This window comes from Hydractinia symbiolongicarpus, chromosome 1, assembly GCF_029227915.1.
Source record: "Hydractinia symbiolongicarpus strain clone_291-10 chromosome 1, HSymV2.1, whole genome shotgun sequence".
NCBI classification, from domain to species: Eukaryota; Metazoa; Cnidaria; class Hydrozoa; order Anthoathecata; family Hydractiniidae; genus Hydractinia; species Hydractinia symbiolongicarpus.
Genome location: NC_079875.1, coordinates 7,618,763 through 7,641,411, shown reverse-complemented (window position 1 = coordinate 7,641,411; position 22,649 = coordinate 7,618,763). Strand labels below are relative to the sequence as shown.

Here is a 22,649-nt window from a genome sequence, read left to right as displayed (position 1 = left end):
TTAAGGAAAGCATATTTTTTTCAACCTGGTGAAAAAGTGTAAACTAAGGTTTTTGTTGGTTTAATAACATTTCTCATAATCTAAAGAAATAAAATATTTTTGGGCTGCGACAATCCGTCATTCTACACTAACGACGCCTAAATCTTTCTTCGTCATTGACGCTAGCCTGCATTTCGCGTTAGCTAAAGTGAAGAAGCATTGTTTTTGCATCACACACTGTCTCCTTGCTACTTTAGGGGCAGGAACTTTCTCGAGGTCAAAAATCTTGACCAAAAAAGCTTGCGCAAATTGTAATTCTGGGACAAACTTTTGCGTGTAAAAATTTCGCGAAAATTGAAAAACAGTTCATTTGGAAGGAAAAAAGTTTTTCGCCAATGGCAACAATTCTCTTTCTTTTCTCTTAGTCTGCATCTATTACTGTTTTTTTTGAAGATTTTGGATATCCGAGGCAAAAAAAACTTTCGCGTCTTGAAAAATATTAATGACTTCGCGTAAAAAAACGCGTTTTGCTGATTTATTATTTTCAAAGGCATAAATTTTCGTATAGTGTAGGAGCATTAAAAAAATATAAAAGCAAAGAACTCCGTTCTTTAGAATTTAGAAACAATTTGAAGATTATTCGTGTTTGAAACGTATATTGCATGGTCTTTATGGCATGCTTATCCAGTGTTTTCTCACAAAATACCTAAAAAATTGACTCAGTATAAATGATAGAGGTACCGTTGTTGCATCTAATTGCCTTTTAGGACAACGTTGTCCCCAGGTCCATTTTTCTCTTGCTGACAATCTCGGACGGCGAGATTTCTTCGCGCCGTCTCAGCTATTGTCCTGGAAACGAGGTTGTCTTGTAGCATTGATTTTCTTGTTTCCCTGGAGTGTCACGAGCGGAAGTGTTCTACAATTCTTATAAGGACAAGGCTTTTTTTAAATAGATTGGCAATTAACCACCTTATTAGAGAAAGGCACCGAGTTTTACGTTTTTCTTAGAGGGAAAAAAGACCCGCTATCAAGATCAGACACACGTTAATTATAACGTTTGTGCGTTTGAGACGTCTTGTGCCGGCTGGGAAGCAATTAAAGACACACCTACGAATTTTGTGTGTGTCTTATGAAATTTTAGTAGGGTACAAATCATCATCCTTATCGTTGTCCGAGATTATCACAAAGAGTAAAAAAAAACCTGGAACGAAGTTGTGAAAACCATATATCCAGATTTTTATGGGACCGACAAATTCGGGTAAGACCAACCTCGAACCCATAGTAGTTTACCCTTCTGACTCAAGCCATATATTGAACACCTATGGCCATATAACAGCCTTATGGTTGTTTTAAATCAAAGACCCATTTTGTTCGAAAATAATAGTTTAGGCAAAAATTTTTTGTATTAAGTTTTTGTTGATATGGTCCAACCTCGTCCTCAGGCATCTTGCAACATTTCTGACACCGGGGCGGCAATACGAAGTTGTTTTTTATATTTGCGTGTCTACATAAAACGTGGCTTCCGTGTGCAACAGTCGTTTTGCAATAAGTAAAATGTATTTCTACTTTTTAACGCGACAAAATATTTCGCACCAAAATTCCCCGTTAGGGCTCAGGGCACTTTACTGCAGTTCTGGGACCCTTGGATATCATAAACATAACAGTGACGACAACAACACCACATCAATATTATGGCGGATTTTGTGCAACACGTTTTGTTGTTAGATTAGATTGAGTAATAATTTGTGTCAAGTGCTCCTTTTCTTTTCTTTTTTGATAAAAACCTCTCATTCCCCTTTTCATGCAAACTTTCCTGCCCAATGCAGAATACAAACACTTGAATGGAAGTATGATGAGATAAGATAACCTATTATTTTCAGGATATACGAAGGCTCTCTCTAGTGTGGAGTTGCAATATCAAGTAATACATGGGTTTACAATTTAGTCAAACATTCTGTATCACAATTAATGCTCTTATAAACGAGTTTAAAAGCCGTGAAAAAATCCAAAAAATTGACAGGCAATAGATAATAGATGACTTGTCAATGGTTTAAAAACTTTGCAGTTTTTTCGCACATGTGCAAGCATTTTTCCTGGTAGAAAATATAAACAACAGACAACAGTAATCAAAGAAATCCATCCAAAAAAGTAATATTCACTTTAAATTATATAGTGAAATTTTTAAAGAAGAATTAAAAGAACATATATAGTTAAAAATTAATTCCAGTTCCTTTTGGATCTTATGCTACCTAAAAAAATCTATAATCTTGACACTTGATTATTAATAGCTATTTTACCCTGTGTAAGTCCTGGCACAAAAGTGCATGTATGGCCATTTTTTTCTATATATATATGAAATCAAAACAACTACGTCACACGTCTATAAAATGCAGAATTTAGGTAAGGAAAGTTAAATCGTGGTTAAAAACCTTTTTACTGCAGCTGTAGTACAGTCATGCACAGCCTGTAATAACGGGATAATATGTGAGAATTTAAAAAAGTCCTTTAAAAACTTCAATTATCTTGGGACAGGTGACTACTCATAATATGAGAAAGTAAAATAAAAATACAATTTTAAGGGACGTACAATTATCTCTTCCCTTTTGCTGCTATTTATTTTATTATAACATACTGTGATTGCTGAGTAAGATAAGTCAATGAAATAATAAAACTTTTGTATATATATTCTGTTGTAGACAATCCGTGAAAATTGTTATGTTGTTTATTCTTATGCCAAAAAACCCAAAGTCCTTTACAATTAAAGTTTGCTGTATGTAATATGAAGCAATAATAATGTAGTCTCTTGCAGGATGTAAGTAGCAACTGAGTTTGCGTTGTTGAACATTTTTGCAGATTATGTGAAGCTTGGCACAATGAAATTACCACAAAACGGTGCACTGCATCAAGTTTTTTTGCACAAAAGTGCATGTTTACTTATGTAGCATGCACAAAACTTTGTCTGCAAATTCTAATTTACAAAGTCCTGAAGTATATATACAGATATATTTTTTTCAAAATCCACTTAGGCAAAAGGACAATGGTAAAATAGGTTATTTTAGATGTTTTGCTGACATCAGCAGTGCATATACAAAAAAAATTGACAAAATTTAGTTAATTCGTTATCTGAAATGTGTGGATGTGAAACACTGATCAAAATAATGTATAGTATGATATGTTTTCAACTAACGCCGAAGAAGATTAAGTGGTTTAAAAATTTTGCTGACATCAGCAAAGTGCCGCTAAAACACAAAAATTTATTTTTTAGACATATATCTGTTGCCTTTATCCTATAGACTCTAAAACGCTGGTCAAAAATTTTTTATATGATCATGTATCTTTGACAAATGGGTTCAAAGATATTAGGGTTTAAAGGCTTTATGATGGCGTCATGAACCCATCCAATCCGAAACTGATTTGGATACCCTGCTTTGGAAAGCTTACCCAAATTAGTTACCCCATGGTGAAAAATTACTGACATCACTACCTCATGTCCAAGTTATTTGGCCTCAAATTCATTGTAATGACTTAATTTAAATTAAGATGTTAATGTAAATTAGTGTTATTAAAATTGTGCTATAAGATTACGAAATTTAACATTTAAGACATAAACTATTTCTGCTACATTAAAGGAAAATGAAAACATCCACTTTGCCTGTTACAGACAGACAGACAAACACAGACACACTTTTCATATTATCTATTTATTATAGGTAAATTAAGAAGAGTATCGTGCTTGATAAGCTGTACCCAAGGTAGGCGTTTATCATCATGCAGCTTACAACTTGTTTGCGATACACAGCTTATTGCTTATGTATTAATTTACTAATAATTGGTGAGTTTCTTCTTATTTATTTAATTTTGTTGGCACATTCTTACAGATTTGTTTTAATTCACCATTTAATATCCTGTGTAAGAAGGGTTTTGTTTAAAGGGAAGTTAATCGAAAAACTAATTTTTGATATTTTATAGAATACAAATGTAGTTTACTTGACGTTTTAGTGTTCCATTTAAGAATTACAAAGTGATTCAAAAAGAAATACCAGTGAAGGCAGTAAGCATTTTTAAAGCTTTCTGATAACAGATGGGAATTTCTTTTGTGTAGGGTATATTTCCCCTGGCTTCTAATTTGAGATTGTTCTCGTCAAAATGTTTTTTTAAAAACAAACAGAGAGGTGTACACCTTGCTTATCACAGGCTTTTGTTATTTTTCTCATGTTGGAGACAAGTGCAGGATGTTTAAACTGATGTACCCCAAACACAAGAACTGAGCACCTGAACTAGTGATTCTCTCAGTTTTAACTACCTTGTCTCTGATAGCCAAATTAATTGTTTAATTAAGAGCAATTTTGATCTTATGCTCAAAGCTTCCTCATTTGCTTTCTGTATAAGATAGATAAGCATAAGATAGTTATTGATTTTTTTGTTTATCTATTAGACAAACTTTTCAGGTTTCATACCTTCCAGAAGCCTTGATATTGGCTAATACTTAGAACTCCTTAAATTTCTTTGGAATTCCTACAATTATTGCATGACAACTTTTGTTGTGATTATAGTTAAAGCTGGAAATTTAAATTTGAAGCTTTGCTTTTTATAATAAACAAGTCTATGGCATGTGGATAAAGTCACATGTTCGCCTGTCCTGTTAGCTTGTTAAAACTGTTAAAATTTCATTTGTAATCATTTACTGGAAGTGTAGAATAGAAAAATTCTGATCTTACTGGGTAAATTATATGAAAGTTATATAAAAAGTATTTACTATAAATGTGCCTTAAACAATTACCCCCTACTTTAGAATTTTATAAAATATTATATTGGCAAAACCCACTCAGAACTACCCCAAATTCCACATTAAAACATATAGTATGCAAATGTTCTCTTACTAGATAGATTTCTCTAATTTGGGTCTAAAAATATATTGTGGGATACAAAAAGTCAGCTAAGATGCCTTTTGCTCTTGAAATGCCCCTAGTAACAAATTTCTTGTTTTGTGATGTGGTACAAAAGTAAATTAAATAAAATATACTGCAACTGCATGTGTAATGCCTAAGATGTTATAATCTGCAGTGTTCTGCAGTGAGCATTGTAGTTCATAATATTCCCAAACTTGCATGTGTATCTTATTAGTATCTTCTTACTGTGTTGACTGTTCACTTCTTATTAATGTAATGAGAGATAACTACAAAGGTTACATTATACTTTCTCATGTTTTTCAGCTGTGCTATATTGGAATCCATTTGACTTACCTATTAACATCATGTCTAACCAGAGCGACAACCCACCAGCTGTAATTGTTGTTGGCAGTGGCCTTGCAGGAATGAGTGCAACTATTGAAGCTGTTCGCCACGGTGCTCATGTCACTATTGTTGAAAAAGAGGAAAGATTGGGTGGCAACTCCGCAAAGGCAACATCAGGTATTAATGCAGTTGGGACTGACGCACAGAATGAATTAGGCATTGAAGATACAATTTCGGCTTTTGTTTCTGATACAATCGCTTCTGGTGACGGTCTTGCCAATAAAGAATTGGTAAAAATTCTAGCACAGAACAGCAATTCAGCAATTCAGTTTCTATCGTCATTTGGTCTTGGGCTTACAGATGTGGTACAGCTAGGTGGACACAGCTCAAAGCGCACACATCGCTTTCCCCCCACTAAAGAAGGCAAACCTGTGCCTGTTGGATTTACAATTGTATCCACACTTCGAAAATATGTTGAGAATGATCTAAAAACATCTGTTACCATTCTTACTCGATCCACTTTTAAAGAGCTTACAATAAAGGATGGCAAAGTCACAGGCTTGAAGTATCAAACTGTTGATGGAGAGGAAAAACAACTTAATGGCACTGTCATATTTGCAGCTGGGGGATATGCCAATGATCACACAGAACATTCTTTGCTTGATAAATACACGCCACACCTGTCCAAATATCCAACAACAAATGGGCCTTGGGCTACGGGGGATATCATTAAAGCAGTGGAAGGAAACGGTCTGTCATTAATTCATATGGACAAGGTTCAAGTCCATCCAACTGGTTTTGTAGATCCTAAGGATCCAAAGTTTCACACCAAGTTTTTAGCACCTGAAGCTTTACGTGGTTGTGGAGCATTGCTTTTAAATGTTAAGGGTCAGCGATTTGCTAACGAGTTAGGACGTCGTGATTACCTTTCTCAAGAAATTTTAAATAATTGCAATTCGTATGGTAACATTAATGGAAATCCTATATCAGCAGCCATGTTACTTACACAAAAAGTGATTGACAGGTTTGGAGCTCATCTTGCTGGATTTTATATTTTCAAGGGGTTGATTACAAAAGTGAATGATCTTGCTGGAGCAGCAGAAAAACTTGGTGTGCCTCTTAAAACCATGCAACAAACCATTTCTGAGTACAACCATGGTGCTTCATCAGGAAACGACAAATTTGGTAAGAAAGCATTTCCCATCACATTTAGTGAGAGCAATGTCTATTATTTAGCGTATATAACCCCAACATTGCATTACTGCATGGGTGGCATAGAAATAAATACCCATGCAAATGTGGTTATGGCGCAGAGTTCATCAGTATTGGATGGTTTGTATGCGGCTGGGGAAGTTAGCGGAGGCGTGCATGGTAACAATCGTTTAGGTGGTAATAGTTTGTTGGAATGTGTTGTGTTCGGAAGAATTGCTGGCAAAGAGGCAGCACACTATTACAGAAATTAACTTGAGTTTAAAAAGAAATTTAAAAAAAAATTCATGTTACTGTATCTCTTGAAAAATTTCAGTATTTTATGTTAAAAGCATTACAATCCAATATTAACAAAACTAGCAGATATAAGTTCAGATTGACTTCTATGCCGATTCTTTATTGAAATATCACCATTCTTTCTGAACTTAGTAATATTAAATTTTGGTACTTCTTTGAAAGATGAAATTTACTTGAGAATGTATGAATTTCCTGCAAGACAATAAATCCTCACATTGATTTAAGAAAAGCTTTAAAGAATTGTGAGAAAACTGAGCTTTTTTGCAGTGAATTATATCAATCGCTTGAAGCCTTTTTTTATATGTTTTTTGCGTCACAGCGCACAAAAGAATTTCTAGGACACCTTTATGATACGCTAAATCTTTGTTCTGTATTTTTATTAGATTTTTAAATCTGTGCTCTAAATTTTTAATAGATTTTTAAAATTGGGCTGTTTTTTGAAAAGCACTAATATCCTTATTGTATTTGTGAATCAATGTCATTTTATTGGCAACGTAAATAACTATTCCTCTTAAAATTCATTTGCATTGACTTTTTCAAATATTAAGATGAAGTATAGCATAAAAAGAATTTCTTCCTTTGTTCATTGGGGAATTTTATTGTAGTTTTGTCGCTTCAAGTTTTGTTGACGAATGGTGTTGGATATACTATGGAGCTCTTTATTATTTAATTTTAAATAAATTCAATTTAGAAACATTATATTTATAGATTTTGTAGTCAATATTTGATATAAAAATCTCTGGTCATGGGATTAAATCTTAAAAATTCTATTAAAGCTGTTTTTTATGGTCTCATTCTGTTAATTTTTGTTTTGAAAGAATATAATGTATCTGCTTTGAACTGTAAACCTAATAAACAATAAAAATTGATCTTTGACAAATTTTTTGAAATAGTTTATTTTTTGACTGTTTTTGCTGATAAACCTTGGGTCAAATTCGAAAGACCATTTTAGATGGACGCTTTTTACATTCACAACATATAAAAAAAATAAAAAATTATTTAAAAAGAAAAATGGTCCAAAAACTATTAATCTAATGATGCATGTAGTATTTCACATACTCATTGCGCCTAATAAAAACCGCAAACAGTGTCACACATTCAGGTGGAGTGCTTTAGTACAGGTATGCGGTATGTTGTGAGTGGAGTAGAGCGGACACAACATTATGGTGTTTCCAGGGTAATATATTTTTCGAAAAATAACTTTCCACAACATTAGGTTAAATAATAACACAGTTTACAGCTCGTTGCTACCCAAACATAGCAAAAACAGTCGGTCAACCTTTCTTATATTTCAGAGAATGTTCCCAGAGAAAGTTTAAAAAAGAAAATTGATTTTTGCACCTAAAAAATAAAAAAAAAATTAAAATAATCAGGTAAGGGTCAGAGTAAGAAAAAAACTGTATCATGAATTAAAGTCAGAATTTAGCATTAAGGTCTCAAAATATCTTGTATTTATCGGATTAGTATGCCCAGTTTCTTTTAAAATATAATCAGCAATGTTAAATGAGATGAGATAATTCTTGCATGGTATAAGTTTCATGTTTTGATGAAAAGATTTTTGTCACCATATATTTTAGCCTGAGGCATATCTAGCAGGTATAAAGAAAAATTTTTATACCTGAAGAACACCACGACATTTTTTTGTTGTTGACATTATATGTAGCTAGCTACACAAAAAGGAAGTAGTTTAAAGCTAGCCAACCGGGAAAGAAAAAATAATGGTACAAATACTTTTGTTGTATATTAGTCTGTGATATAACTGACATAAATGAACAAAAATTGTTTTATTCTTGCTGCAAGCTGCACATCATTTCTCTTGTTGATACTGTTTAGACGTTAGAATGAAGTGTAGTTAGTTCCTTGTATGTGGATAGATTAAGTTATGTGTGAAAACCTGTTTACATCCTCAACTGCATGGTTTTCGACAAGTGTTTCATCAAACACAAAAAACAAATGGGGTAAGTAGCTATTTAGTTTTGTTTAATAATGCAACAAACATCTAGGAACTTTCAATATAACGGATTGCAATTGGAATCTGTTTCATTTTTAGAACAACACGGTGGAAAAGTGGTTAAGTCAACAAAGGATGCAAATTTTTTATTTAGTGATGACAGTACCAGTGAAGATACAAAACGGTGTGTGAAAACTTTTTGTGTCTTTAGAATAAACTTGAAAGTTGAACATACTGAAAAATAGAAGATATTACAATGTTTCCAAAAACGATATGTTTTTAATTTTCTTCACTGTTAACTTACTTGAACTTGGGTGTTGTTACTTAAATCCCCTTAAATGTTTCAAGAGTAAAAAATATAATTTCTTGTGAAGGATGGTAAGATTCCATTTTCTTTGGAACAAGAAGGACCTAAAAATTTTAACCCTCTTAGAAAGACTAAATAAGGGAAGTTCACACTTTTTTCAGGGTGGTCACACCTCCTAAAATCTTCTAAATAACCTAAAAAGCGGACATTTTCCTTAAATGTCCTAAAAAATCTAAAATATAGACTTGAAATAATAATATAGACTAAAATCTCCTAAAATTGTTTATGCTGACTTTACTGAAATTCGAAATAAACAATTTCCCTCTGAAATTGAAACAAGGACAGGCTTTATTGTAAGTAACTTCGTTTCCTTCTAACATTGTAGCAAAATATCTTTAAATATGGAATAGTTTTATACGTGTTTTAGTGTTTTCTGTACAAATTTAAATCCAAAAACCTAAATTCTACAAAATCTCATAAAATTACAAATTTTTAAGTCTGTTGCTACCTTGTATTTGGTCCTGAAGAAAACAGTCCTAAGTCAAACTGGTCTTTAGCTAAAGTTGTACGTTGCTATGTTTTAATGTTTTTTGTCGTGCATTTCTGGGTTTTTGTTGTTGTCAGATAAAGACCAATCTTATGTTTAAGTTTTAGGATGGTTAAAAGCGTTGTTCCCTCATTAGTCTAGAGAATAATTCAATTTATCAAACTTTCGCTTTAAATATATCTAGACTTTGTTGTTAAGGAAGAAGCCGTATTGTTATAATTTTACATGGTGTGTATTTAAGCAAAGGAATCAAGAAATTTATACTTTAAAAAATCAGAAAAAAGTCAGGATCATTTTACTGTAAAAATCAGAGAAGTCCATCATTGGAGATAAGTCCAACCCAAGATATGGACAGACGCGCTGTTTTCAAAAGACTATCTAATTGATGCGTTACTATAATTCTTTTCTCAGGGCGTTCCTAACTATCCATCACGACGTTGTAATATTCAAATCAACATGGATTGAACAGGCTATATTGATCTCCCAGGCTAGTGACAATGCAGCTAATAAAAGTCCTTGCGTAACTGGTATCGAGAAATTTGTTTTGATGCCAGAATCAGTCCAAAAAGGTATTTGTTTTTGCTAAGCTGACGTTACTTAGCTAAAATAAGAAGAAGTTGACGTTGTTATTTAATTTTAATTTATATTAATTAATATTGAGTCACTTTCGTGATCATTATAATTTTTGGTATTATATTCACGGTGTCGTAGATGAGATGTTTATTCCTGTTTTTTCTATCCTCTCCAATTAGAACAAAAAGAAAAAGAAACAAGAATTTTGCAATTACAGACCGAGATTTCTGACGTAATAGAATGTTTCTAATCCCGGCCTTGAATTAGTCGTATCGTGTGCAGAAAATGTAAAAAACCAATAAGAAGAAATTATTGTTTGTTTGTTTGTTTGCTTGTTTGTGAGTGAAATCTTTATGCGATTTGTATCCTTTAGAATGGGATATATATACGAATGAAGAAAGATACAAAGAGTTCCTGAAAAATCAAAAAATGAACATGAAGAAAGAATGGAAGTCCTTTCAGCAGGTTTGATTTTTAACAATAGTTTTGCTGGCATGACCGATTCGTCACAGTTTGCTTGGATTTTGTTAACTTTTATAAGAAAGAACCTTTTGTACTCGATCTAACCTGTTCCTTGAAAAATGTCCTTCAGTTAATGCTGTCAAAATGCGAAAAGTTGAACAAAATTTTTTACGTGGCAATCTAGCTATGGGCATTTCAAAGAAGCGAGAAGCGTGTTATAATTAGCTGAATAACGTTGAATTTCCTTTGCATGCTTCGGTAATTATTAGTTTTTAGGCGTTACTTACTTGTGGGAAACCAGTTCACCTACACAATGCTTGGGCGTCAACCTTTTTTAAAGGATACTTATGGCACGAAAAACCAGTGCACTTTCTACCGCCCAGTGCTTTCGGCGCTAAATAACTTTTAAGAGCTATAATTCCTATGCATTTTATTATATCTTAGGATTGTGTCCATTAAATTTTACGTCGAATGAGCTTAAAGAGAGATTGAAGTAGATAAATGGGGTGATTTTTGCCGCGTTTTTAGTCTAAAAGAGGAATATAGTGCTTATAAAAAGAACGTTTTTACTGATACTAAGAATATTAACATCTTGTTGTTTCAGGAGAAATTTCCACCACGCACCTATGATAATTCAGCTACATCAACTCGCAAAAATACTTTTGCTAAAGACCAAGCATCCTCTACAAAAAATATTACCGTCGCTAAGCAACCAACCCCCAGCGGAAGTACTACTCATCCATCAAAGAAAACAAGCGGAACAGCAAGCAGACAATCGACTCCAAAAAATACTGTTGTGAGAGGCAAACCACCTAGTGCAAAGAAAGTCGCTACCGCAAAGTCTAAAGTTCCACGTTCTTCAACGAAATCGCGTGTACAAGAAGTAGCGCGTAACTCCTGCTTGATATCGCAATCAGAAGAATCAAGTCAAGACAGTGATGGTGAGTTGAGGACAACGACAAGGAGGAGACGAAAATCGCAGAAAAAACTCGAAACAGACTCCGAGCGTGAGAGTGATTCTGGTGACGTCGGTGTTCACCATGACAACTTGAAGTACGATTTGCGTGTTCGTACACCAGTACGAAAGGAAGAGAAATATTTACTACGGAGGAGGGGCGGTATTGCTGAACCTGACTTTACCAACAGTAAAAACGAAACTTCAAAAAATGCCGCCGGCGATTTTTCAACCGAAGAGGAAGACATGGAAATTGAAAGTAGAAGTAATAGGAGTCGAATGACACCGCGTAATGGCACTCCTGCGCGAAATTATCAAAGAAAAAGAAATGACACTGCTCTGGAAAAAAGGAGGAGAACGACTTCACGTGGCGACTCTCCTACGCGTAGTGATCAACCTACATTGGGGAAAAGTAAAAAGACTAAATTAAAACCTGCCTTAGAAGTAGCATCAGACCAACCTGATAACCATGATAATGGAAAAGTGTATGAAAAAACCTACCCAGTACGAAACCGACAGAAGAGTAACGGGAAGCTGGATTCTGTTGTTGATACCATGGAAGGTAAATTTACTTGTATTTTTTATTTTTATTTGAGTTTCCTATAATATTTATACGTTCTTATGGAAGTGTTTGTGTGTCTTTGAATACAGAATCTTAGAGGGTTGCATTGTGGGTACTTCTGAGATTTTTTTAACTATTATTGTTACGAATATTTTACAAGCTATACCATTTCAGTGTTAGAAACACTGTTATCACCGTGGGTCCCGTGTTCTAAATGCATGGTATACACTGGAACTGCCCACCCAATTTCCTCACATAGCATGGTTTACCCGCAGTTGTGGTAAAGGCATTTGCTAAACATCCCGCCGTGTTGTCCGAACCACGGACCTTGTGATTACGAAGCGAACTTTATAACCACTAGACCATGCGCCGCTGCAGTTTCCATGTTCCAATAGTGCATTTGTAGAACCGGAATACCTTCTGTAATTGTAAACACCGATTCATCTAAGCAGTCACAGTCACGATTGTTTTCGGTAACCTTAAAATTAGACCAGGTTACCAAGGAAACCTCGGATATCAATCATTTAAACCTTAAAAAACGTTAAAGTAAATATTGGTAACAGCATTTCTGTAGTTTGAAGCTTGTATATAATTTCTTTCTTATAGGGTTACAAGTTTAGCAGAAGCTGTGAAGGGTTTTTTTTACTTTCGTCTGGGTTTTGCCTAAGGATTAATGTGTAAGAGCCTGTGACAAAAAGTATAGCAAAACACCATGAGAGCAAAAATGCCAAAACAAGGAGGAAAACCACTCTTAAGCCGAATAACTTTCTTTCAGTGGTTTTAGACGATAATTTGTTTGTTTGTTTGTTTAGTTACGCCGATGTCCGGAAGGCGTAAGCGAAAGTTATATAGTAGTTCCTCAAATACACTTCTTGATGAAGAGACGCCTGGAGACGAAGTGTGTACACCAACCACTAGGACAAAGGGTGCTGATGAGCAGCTCAGTCCGAAAGAAATCCATGAACTTCTTAATAAAGAAACGCAAAGCATGGTATGATAACTGTGTACTTAACTTTTTATCATGCATTTTTTGTTATAATGTCGTCATCTTTGTTATTGACGTCGTGTTACTTGACGTCGTTGTCATTATTGACGGCGGCTATCGTCTCTTATGGTTACGTTATCTCAAAAATGACACAAACAGTTTGGGTGAATAATGCTTCCAGTAAACGCTTAGAACTTTTAGTGTAGGGCGTAAGGGCTTTTATTGAAAAAAATCATTTAAACAGGGGGTGCTCAAGTGATTTGGTATTTGCATTTGCAAAAGTTTTATTTAATTGCGGGCTTATATTTTATCTGGATTATAATAATATAGATTTAGCACCCCCGTCCCTTATAAACAACCTTATAGCATGTTATGAACTTAAATTACCTCTACCAGGTTTTACTCTCTGGTGGTAAGAAGAAGTCGCTAGATAATTATCAGCGACAAAGCATAGAAAGGGACGGCGTCAGACGTGAAAGTATCGTAAATTACACGAATGAGCGGATCGTTACGTCGCGTGAAGCAACAATGCAAGAACACATTAAGGTGATTGAACACAAAAAGATTGGTGAAAAAGGAATACAAGATTTCACATACGGTGCCTTTACCGGTATGTTTTATTTGTTTTACTTTTTTAATGAAATGGAACAAAAGACGACAACAACAACAAAAAATTAACGATACTTAACTTGCGAATTTCTATTTACGAAATACTTATGTGGAGATTATTGTGCAAATCTAGAAGAAATGATACTTATTATTGAGCAATTTCGCAAAAACAAAGTCGATTAAATTATCGCATTTTGTGTTTCTGTAGCACGACTTTTTACACGCAGACCGGCGGGCTGTCGGGCGGAATACGGTTAATTAAAAAAGAGTTATCCAAAAGTTTCGTATATTTTTATTCGATCAAACATTCTAGCCAGTAATATATAACCAGCTCAAATAGGTCAAAGTAAATTCGGTTTATTTCAACCTGTTTCTCGACTTTGTTTATATATTTGTCTTTGTTTATGTATAAAAAACAAAACTTTTATATTTAGCTTTCACTCATATAGACGATCTCGATGTCCCAAATGTACCGATATATGACTTTATTGTAAACAAAAATGGTTGTCGAGTCAAGCTTGCAACACCGCTTTAATAAACCTTCCGAATTAGCGTGCTGTTAAACGCAGTTATTGCACCCTGTTGGATTCAATTCTGAGTATTAGAACCAAGTTAGTTGTTATAGCAAGTTATGTTTTAGGTTGTAAATATGTATATTCTTTGTAAATGGTTGTTAATGTTAAAAGAATTATATATAAACTCTGCACAAATTGTATTTCTCACGTGATATATTTTAGTAACGCAACCTCGAACCCAGTTTTTTTGCTACAGTGTCAAATAATCACTAAACCTTAAGGTCGAGTTTGATACCTTTAAATGGGACGATCAGATCAAAGTTTTAGTAAAAGTTGATGATTGTTATAAAGGATGTGTATAGTTTTTCTTAATATAAACAGTTTAGGAAACAGTTTGAATGGTAGATAGATATTGTGGCTAAAGACCACGTCTGGAAAGAGCACATTTTTGTGTTATCAATCGTTTTTCTAAGTATTACTTATATGGTCCTTACAATAATTCTCATTTTCTGGAGAAAGGACAGTAGGACGTTTTTTGTCCCTATAAACACATCATTTACGAAAAAACAACAAATGCCAGTAACTTTATGGGTATTTAATGACTGAAAAATCAGTCTCGATTTGACGTTTATTTATTTCTACGTTTTGTAGGGTTTTTGAGGTAACCAAAACCTTCAATGACGTCATTGATAAGGACATATTTAATCTAATTTTTTAGACCTCCTATAAATTAATCTTTCCAGATCATAATAATAGTCGTGCTGTACTGAAAGTTTTTATAATTTGTTTTATAGGCAGCTCGCCGATTCAGCCTCGGTATTTTGATTTCATTCTCAAGGTTAATAGAAAGTCCTTTGAAAGCAAGTTTTCATCAATCAACTTAAGGTAGCTGGACAGGAACTTAAAGAGGCTTTACTTAACTCGCACTTGACTAATAAATGGGCATGCTAAGGATAATCAGAAGCTTTTTTCACGTGTCCATGGCAACTACAAATTGACTATACCAACAAATTGACCATTGTCAAAAAAGTCACGACAAGCCTTGCGTATAAAATAGTTTAAGTAATCTCTCTTTGGTTTAGTTAATGTATACATATGGCACAAATAAGTAAAATAAGGAATAAAAAAGGGTTTGATTTCACTCTCACTGAGAGAGAATGGGTGTTTCTTAGAAAATCGTTAACAAAACTTCTATCGGAGCAAAAGTATTTTGCATTTAAGTTGTTGCATTCTAAGTTTATATCTTTCTTCTAGTGACAAATATGCAGTCTTACATCAAGTATAACTTACTAAGAGTGCTGAAAGAAAATCTAGAGAAAACTATTCACTTTTACACTAAAGTTTGCGGCATGGAGTATGTAGTGAAAACAGTGTCTAAACAAGGCTATCCTTACACTTGGAGTGATAATAAAATACATGTTTTTACTTATAAACAAAAATCGGAAGTCTATCAACCCACTGGAATCTGCTTTATTGTGGACGAAAATTTCAAAACCGATTATGAACATCGGGGATATTGGAAAACAGGGTTAGCCTTGGCGGATTTAAATGCAGCTGCGAGATATTTCAGGAAGAATGGATACGAAATCTCAGATGGTGAACAATTTTTTGATGTTGGATTTGTAGCATTTATAAAGGATCCGAACGGGTATAGCATAGAGTTGTTGCAACACACATTTGAAGAAAACTTTCAACCATACACCGGCGAAGTGGGCTGTCTCGATCAACCAAAAACTCGATTACCTTGTATTGGTCAAATAACTCACGAAACTCGCGCGAGTAAGCCCACATGTGATTTCTACACGAACGTATTACAAATGAAACACGTGTGTGAGGAACAACCTGGAAACAAATTGGCCTTCACATTGTATTTTTTCACCTACACTGAAGAAGAGCCTGTTAATAAAATACTCTCTGCAGTGGAGAACAGGGAATGGTTATATGGAAAAGAGTTTTGCCAAGTTGAAATTCGTCACCGACACACCACGCCGAAAGATTTTAATTTTGTAACCAACGACAGGGACGGCGTCGGCAAACTTGGTCACGTCGGTATTTCCTTGTGCGTGTCGTCAGACGTCATGGAGAACATTAAGCAAAGCGTTACTACTTTTGACGTGTGTCGTGACGTTGATGGTGTTGAAAATATTTTTATACAAGATCCAGACGGTTTTTTATTTCAAATCAATCAATCAAATTTTGTTTTTTAATACATTTTCAGGCTTGTCATTTCGAACATTTTAGGTAATTTTTTTAGTCATTAAGTGTGTAAAGTTTATTTTTAATAACCTTTTATAACTTTAAACTGCGAATGTTATTATTAAAGATATTACTGTATTAATTCGAATTAGCGCTTTAGTCCTTAATTTATATTTTCGCGTGTGTGCCTTACCGACAAAAGTGCTTGAGAAGCAAGTAGTGTAGTGTAGTAGTGTGTATTCTTTTCGTCAAAAAGAGTTACAAGTTCGTTATCTATACAAGTTCGTATCGTTTAAAAGTAAATAGAAAATATATACATACATCAGCCAGTAAAATAAAGATCTTAAACCATACGAAAAAAATTAAAAGACTGACTAGAGCTTGCAGAAAGCAATTTTGCCTTATCACTGAGCCCAAAAAAATTAAAAGCAGAATTTAGAAATAGTGGTATTCTTGTGTTAGTGTACACATCTTCTTGATGCTCCCCTTCGCAGGACCCTCATTGATAACACTGAAGAGGCTTTCCTTAGTAAAAATAGTAATAATAATAATATTAACCGTATTGCATCGGGTTGCCTTTAAGTACAGTGGACGGAATACCGATGAAAGTGGTTCTGTTTCAAAACTTCATATAAACTCTGAAAGGCTGAAGTTTGTTTAATTCGCGCATGTATAATTTTGCGCATCAAGTGGTGGACATACATAATTGGCCTTTGTTGGTCCTAAATAGCGTTAATTTTTGTCAAGTGGTGTAATTTAAACCGGTGTAAACAAGGCCAAAATTTTGTAGGAAAAATTGGCGAAAGTGGGCTTTTTTTTAGCCTTGTTTTTACCTGTAAGCACATTTAATAGATAAATAAAAAGATGGTCTCAATAAAATAAAATAAGTGAGAATTGTGAGAACGTATCGTTCCATCCATTAATGATGATATCTTTACCATCGGCTGATGGTATGTAGTTGTAAAAGGCGATCAGCCAACCAGCATGCAAAGGTTTCAACGTTGTCTCTTTTTATATCGGGAAGGCGAGCAAAGTGAGGGAGAGTCAAGAAATAACTTTAAAAAACAAAAAAAAATTTAAAATTTTAGTGGATAAACTATCGCGAATGGCCATTTTTTTTTAAGTTTTGCAAGACAAAGTTTTGCGAAAAAGGCCAAAAACGCGAAATTTTCTCTCGCGAAAGTTTCTCCGAATAAAGCTTTGAAAGCCAGCTTAAAGCACGTGTTTTATGTATAGGTGTCGAAATAAAATTTGCAAATTTGCAAAAGGAAACTTGCTTAATTCGCAAAGTGAGAAGACATTATATATAGAAATTGTATATTTATTCAGCCAGTTGACTTTCTTAGTGTTTTCTAATATTCGCACGAATTTCTGAATATTCGCACGAATTTCTGCTTTAGTAAGGCACAGTCGTGGACAAAATTTACAATTTCTAAATGCGACAATCTTCCGAATTAGTCTTGTTTCATTATAAATTGTCCAAGAATGTATGTTATTATTTTTATTCCGAATATTTAGATATAGCCGCTTCAGTGTCAGAAACACTGTTAACAACATGGGTCCTGCGTTCTGAATATATACATTAGGTATACACCGGCATTGCATACCCAATTTCCTTCACATGCCATGGGTTGACCCGTAGCTGTGGTAAAGACACTTGCTAAACATGCCCACGCTGTGGAACGAACCACGGAATTTGTGATTGCGAAGCAAACTTTATAACTACACACAGCGTGACGACCTAGATTAGATGTGAACAGTTTATGAATTAAACGAACTGTTCAAAAATTAAGTCATGAATGAAATCTAACTTCTTGTTTCAGCACTAGCCGTTTATCAACTAACCATGGAAATAAAAACAATATGTTGTAAATGTAATTGGAAATCCGGCTTAACAACTTTAAAAGATCAGACTGAAAGAATGGAGGTTCCGTCTCTTTAATTGTAAAAACGATCCACGCACGCAATATATACGACTGCACCCCATTTTTCAACGTCGTTTCCACGGACTTGTGAGCCCCTGAGTCGTTTATACGAAGGGACCAACTATATCAAATTCATAATAGCCTGGGGACGAGGCTAAACACAAAAAACACCGTGGTTACACAAAGGGGTTTATTTAATTTGGGACTTTGAGAAGTGACTCCGGGCGCTTTCGTTCTTTCAATATATTGAAAAAATTTGTAACATTTTCACGCGAATTTAAAAAAAAAATATATAAAACAGTTTAATGTAGAAATTCTAAAACTATAAACGCTATCTCTTTTTGCTATTAAAACTTTCGCCAATTCAAGGATTATTTTTTACGCGTTTGGTAAACTTTTGCGAACAAAAATTTCTTTATTGTATTTTAGCGGTAATCATCCTATACATTTCACTGGATCTGTTGTAATGAAAAATAACATGGTACCACAGCATTGCTGTTTATTTAAAGAGAGGAAAGGTAAATTTAAGTTCATTGTATTTCATATGGGTACGTGTTACGTTTGTTCACTATCCAGCTAACGTAGGGAGAATAATTTTCGCAGGAATTAAATTTCCTGAATTTCAGTTTTACAGTTTCTGGTAATTTCGCGAATTTTAGTTCCAGCAAAGATTATCGGGAAACTCGCTGTTCGTGAATTTTTTCTTCCAATCTACTTACACAATTTAAGAGATTCAACATAAACGGTCTTTATTATATAAACACCGTTGAAAAAATAGTTACAAATTAAGAAACAAAATGTCATCAAAACCTTATTTTACGAAATTTCGCAAAATTTAATTTTAGCAAGATATTAGGACTTGTCACCTTCGCGAAAACTAGTTCTCGGAAAAATTAAATATTCTTTTAAAAAACATTTCGCAAAAATAATTCTCGTCCCCATAACTCTTGATTATCTCAAATAGGGTCCAGAATGCGTAAAAATTAGTTTTCGCAAAAATTAATTCCCTCAACCTCGTGGTCAACCTCTTGTGGTCCCTCTGAGCCGTTATTACGGACATCAACAAGGCAAAATGCGCTGGGAACGAGGTTGTAATTTCCCAAAGTAAGTTCCCCCCTGTGAAACTTACTTATAAAGGAAAAGACATTGTTGACAGTCACTGTATATATTATATCTAAAAATAATTTACAAAATTTAAAGTCATTTTTACACCGTAATATAAATTTAACAATAAATACTATTAAAACATTCTTAACCCTTTAGGTGGTTGGGTTGCCTTCTGGAAACAAAATATTCCCGCTCGGTTCTAGACAGTTCCGGGACTTTTTACCGGATTTGTTCTTTTTTTCCGTAATCTTTGTTGGTAACTGCGTCCGTAAGGTCCGAAAATTTCAATTTTGAAAAATCAAAATAAAGATGGCGGATGTTGTAGTGAGACAGCCGGCAAGCCACGTTTTAACACTGGTTTTGTTTTTATTATATGGCAGGTGAAAAGGGGGTTTACCTAAGCTTTTTTAATTGATTTACGTTCTTCTTAAGTTGATAGAACTGTTTTAAAAGTTTGAAGTTCAGAACGAAACATTTGAGTACTGTATGAATTTTCAAAACTATTTGTTGCCCTATGGCAACTTTGCCAAAATCAAGTCATAATTTTTGATATTTTTGATCAATTGTATTCTTGTATCTTGAATACTTGTTTACTGTAGAAAATACATCATTTTGATACTTTTGGCTTTAAATATGACATATAATGACAACTTTGAATCTGCTTGCCTACCCCTACTTTGGGCAAAATCACAGTTTTTCGAAAACGTCAATGTGCTCTTTTTTCGTGGCCTTGCCTATCCTTTCCTTTTCAGGTCAGACGTTTCGACATCATATTTGACTGACTTTACCGCAAGATGAAGGCATTTACACAAAATAAATGGTCTTCATTCATAATAGTACTTATTATAGGTCTTAAATTGTTGGTATTTTATGTCAATTATACAATTCTTTTTTTTAGCTAAATGAAAAATGAGTAAAAAATTTGAGAAGCAAGCCGTCAAGAATATTCGTTACAATACAGAGGAAGCAGTACAATTTATTCTTGCTCCTGGCTCTGATTCTGAGCTTTCAGAGCTTGAGGATGAAGATGACACTGAGACTGATGAAAACCTAGTCCTAACACCTAGAGTTCATGAATCAACTGACCTATCTGAAGACGAAGCAGAGTATCAAAGTGACCAATCGAAAGATTCAGTAGCACCCCAGAATACTCAAGAATTATCTCAATCTACATCTAGAGGATCGAAGAAGAAATTAAATTCCAAAGTATCAAAAACAGTTGAAGATATTTTTAGTGATGAGGAAAATGTTGGTGATCCACATCAATTACGTCGCAGTAAGCGCCAAAAAACAACCGTACAACCAAACTATATTGACACAGCAAGTATTTCATTCGATTCCGAAACAGCAGAAAATGAACCAGGATCAGTGTCATTACAAAGTGACTCGGATACTTCAGAATCAGAATTAAGCAATCCATCAACCAAAAAGACAAAATCAAATTCTAATAAAGAAAACCACACATGGCGATGGAGAGCCGGTGCACCACCCGAAATTGATACTACTTTCAAAGGTGATGCTTTCAGCAGACCACCTGAAAACTTTGACGAAATGAATCCAATAGACTTTTTCAGAATGTTTTGGACAGAAAACATAACAAATTTACTAGTAGAACAGACAAACCTCTACAGCGTGCAAAACCAAGGAAGTTCAATAAAAGCCACCCAGGAGGAGATTGAACGATTCTTAGGGATCCATATTTTGATGGGGATTGTCAAGCTTCCAACCTATCAGATGTATTGGAAGACGGAGAGATGAAAAAGTAGCAGATGTAATGTCGGCAAAACGTTACATTGATCTTCGCAGGTATTTACATGTTGTCGACAACACAACAAAAGAACAACCTGAAAATAAAAACGACAAACTCTTCAAAATCAGGCCAGTCCTTGAGGCCATTCAGGAAAATTGTTTCAAAATTGAACCAGAACCCGTGCAATCCATTGATGAATCATTGGGTACAAATGTTGATGTCACCCCTAGTTTTAATGCAATAGGATGAGACAAGGGAACGGGGCAGAAAACTCAACTGATACACCTATTTAACCAACTTCGTCCCAGGACTCTTCTTCTGATATTTAGAAATTTAAGGATAAGCGGAAGAAAGAAGAAAACAATTAGCTCGTTTTTTTTAGTAGCTTAGAATTTCGTCCAACCGGTGAAAATTGTTCTAGAAGTAGAAAGCAATTTAAAAAAAGGAGTACCAAGAGAAACTGAATATAAATGGTAGAACACCACCAGCTCCTTTTAAAATACCTCATGTTTGGATGGATGAACAAAAAGAAATCAAGTTTTAACCCACGGTGTTGTAGCTAGCCAGTGACAACACAACACGCACACATTAGTAACAAAGCTGTATTAGGGTCAGTACGAATGTAGGTATACATCTATAATTCTTATTTTGATAAGCTAAAGGATTAAAAACAAAAAATACTATTGCAGCGTCTTTACAAATAAGCATCTTGTTCCAGAAGAATACTAAAGGAAAGAAGCTGTTAAAAAGCTTTCCAATGTGCACAGGCATGCAAAAAAACCTCTAACAACAAACACATCTGACATAACCAAATGGTAAAAAGGGGGACGACCTCAGAATACTAACGGGCTTTAATGAGAGACATTTCAAAATTATCTGGCGATGCGGGCACGTTCCCGATAAAGAAAACTGAGATTACTCGCGTGAATAAGGAAGGGTGTACATGTGTCACATGGCCGGCTGCGAATGAGTGGCTTCTGTTGAAAGGGACGTATTTATCAAAGTCTGATAAAAATTGAACCTATTCTCACTGTAAAAAAAATAAGAGAGCTTAGAAGAGTTTATAATTAAGTCAAACCTAATTTTGGTGGTCTTAAAAACATTGGAACTGTCCTTTGAATAGTATGTATAGTAAAAAACTCTTGTTGACAACTCCTGACACATCCCTGGTGCACGGTGTTAATTAGGATGGTCCAGTGGCTTTCAAAGAGATCTAGAAATAAGTCATTGCAATTCATTTCGACAAAACGCGGTCGATTCGTTCATGAAAGTGGTGAGTAAGGCAAGCGAATTGTCTAAGGACATGACTGAGTATGTCAATCGATACTTCTTAAAACATATTCCTTAGGAGATCAAGGAAAATTATGGATGGCAACACAGTTCTAATACATATCCAGGGTCCACAAGTCCTGGATGAAAGCAACAAAGAACTGTTTATGGAAAACCACAAAACTACTGTACTGTATCAGGAGAGAATTCTTAAATC

At 34.4% G+C, this 22,649-nt stretch overlaps 2 protein-coding genes across 3 annotated transcripts; both read left to right on the top strand.

Moving 5' to 3' along the window:
* Nucleotides 1-3,590: 3,590 nt before the first annotated feature.
* LOC130635795 (uncharacterized) lies at nucleotides 3,591-7,603 on the top strand. Of its 2 annotated transcripts, none has more exons than XM_057445280.1 (2): nucleotides 3,591-3,731; nucleotides 5,193-7,603. In XM_057445280.1, exon 2 carries the CDS (start codon nucleotides 5,234-5,236, stop codon nucleotides 6,674-6,676), a length of 1,443 nt encoding a protein of 480 aa, XP_057301263.1. In that variant the 5' UTR covers nucleotides 3,591-3,731; nucleotides 5,193-5,233; the 3' UTR covers nucleotides 6,677-7,603. The 2 variants fall into 2 exon arrangements, with proteins under 2 accessions (XP_057301263.1, XP_057301255.1); XM_057445272.1 differs by having other exon boundaries at nucleotides 3,670-3,811.
* Nucleotides 7,604-7,754: 151 nt separating this feature from the next.
* Nucleotides 7,755-14,380, top strand: LOC130635786 (uncharacterized). The gene is made up of 8 exons (XM_057445260.1): nucleotides 7,755-8,677; nucleotides 8,770-8,854; nucleotides 9,936-10,093; nucleotides 10,471-10,562; nucleotides 11,164-12,076; nucleotides 12,889-13,067; nucleotides 13,458-13,671; nucleotides 14,105-14,380. The coding sequence occupies exons 1-8, from the start codon at nucleotides 8,602-8,604 to the stop codon at nucleotides 14,203-14,205; spliced, it is 1,818 nt and encodes a 605-aa protein (XP_057301243.1). The 5' UTR covers nucleotides 7,755-8,601; the 3' UTR covers nucleotides 14,206-14,380.
* Nucleotides 14,381-22,649: the final 8,269 nt, after the last annotated feature.

Excerpts from the sequence above, each read along its gene's own strand:
- LOC130635795 (XM_057445272.1), top strand. The coding sequence starts at position 3,748 with ATGCAGCTTACAACTTGTTTGCGATACACAGCTTATTGCTTATGTATT. Across the intron at positions 3,812-5,192 it reads TATTAATTTACTAATAATTG|CTGTGCTATATTGGAATCCA; the intron begins GTGAGTTTCTTC and ends CATGTTTTTCAG.
- LOC130635786 (XM_057445260.1), top strand. The coding sequence starts at position 8,602 with ATGTGTGAAAACCTGTTTACATCCTCAACTGCATGGTTTTCGACAAGT. Across the intron at positions 8,678-8,769 it reads AAACACAAAAAACAAATGGG|AACAACACGGTGGAAAAGTG; the intron begins GTAAGTAGCTAT and ends TTTCATTTTTAG. Across the intron at positions 8,855-9,935 it reads ACCAGTGAAGATACAAAACG|GGCGTTCCTAACTATCCATC; the intron begins GTGTGTGAAAAC and ends TTCTTTTCTCAG.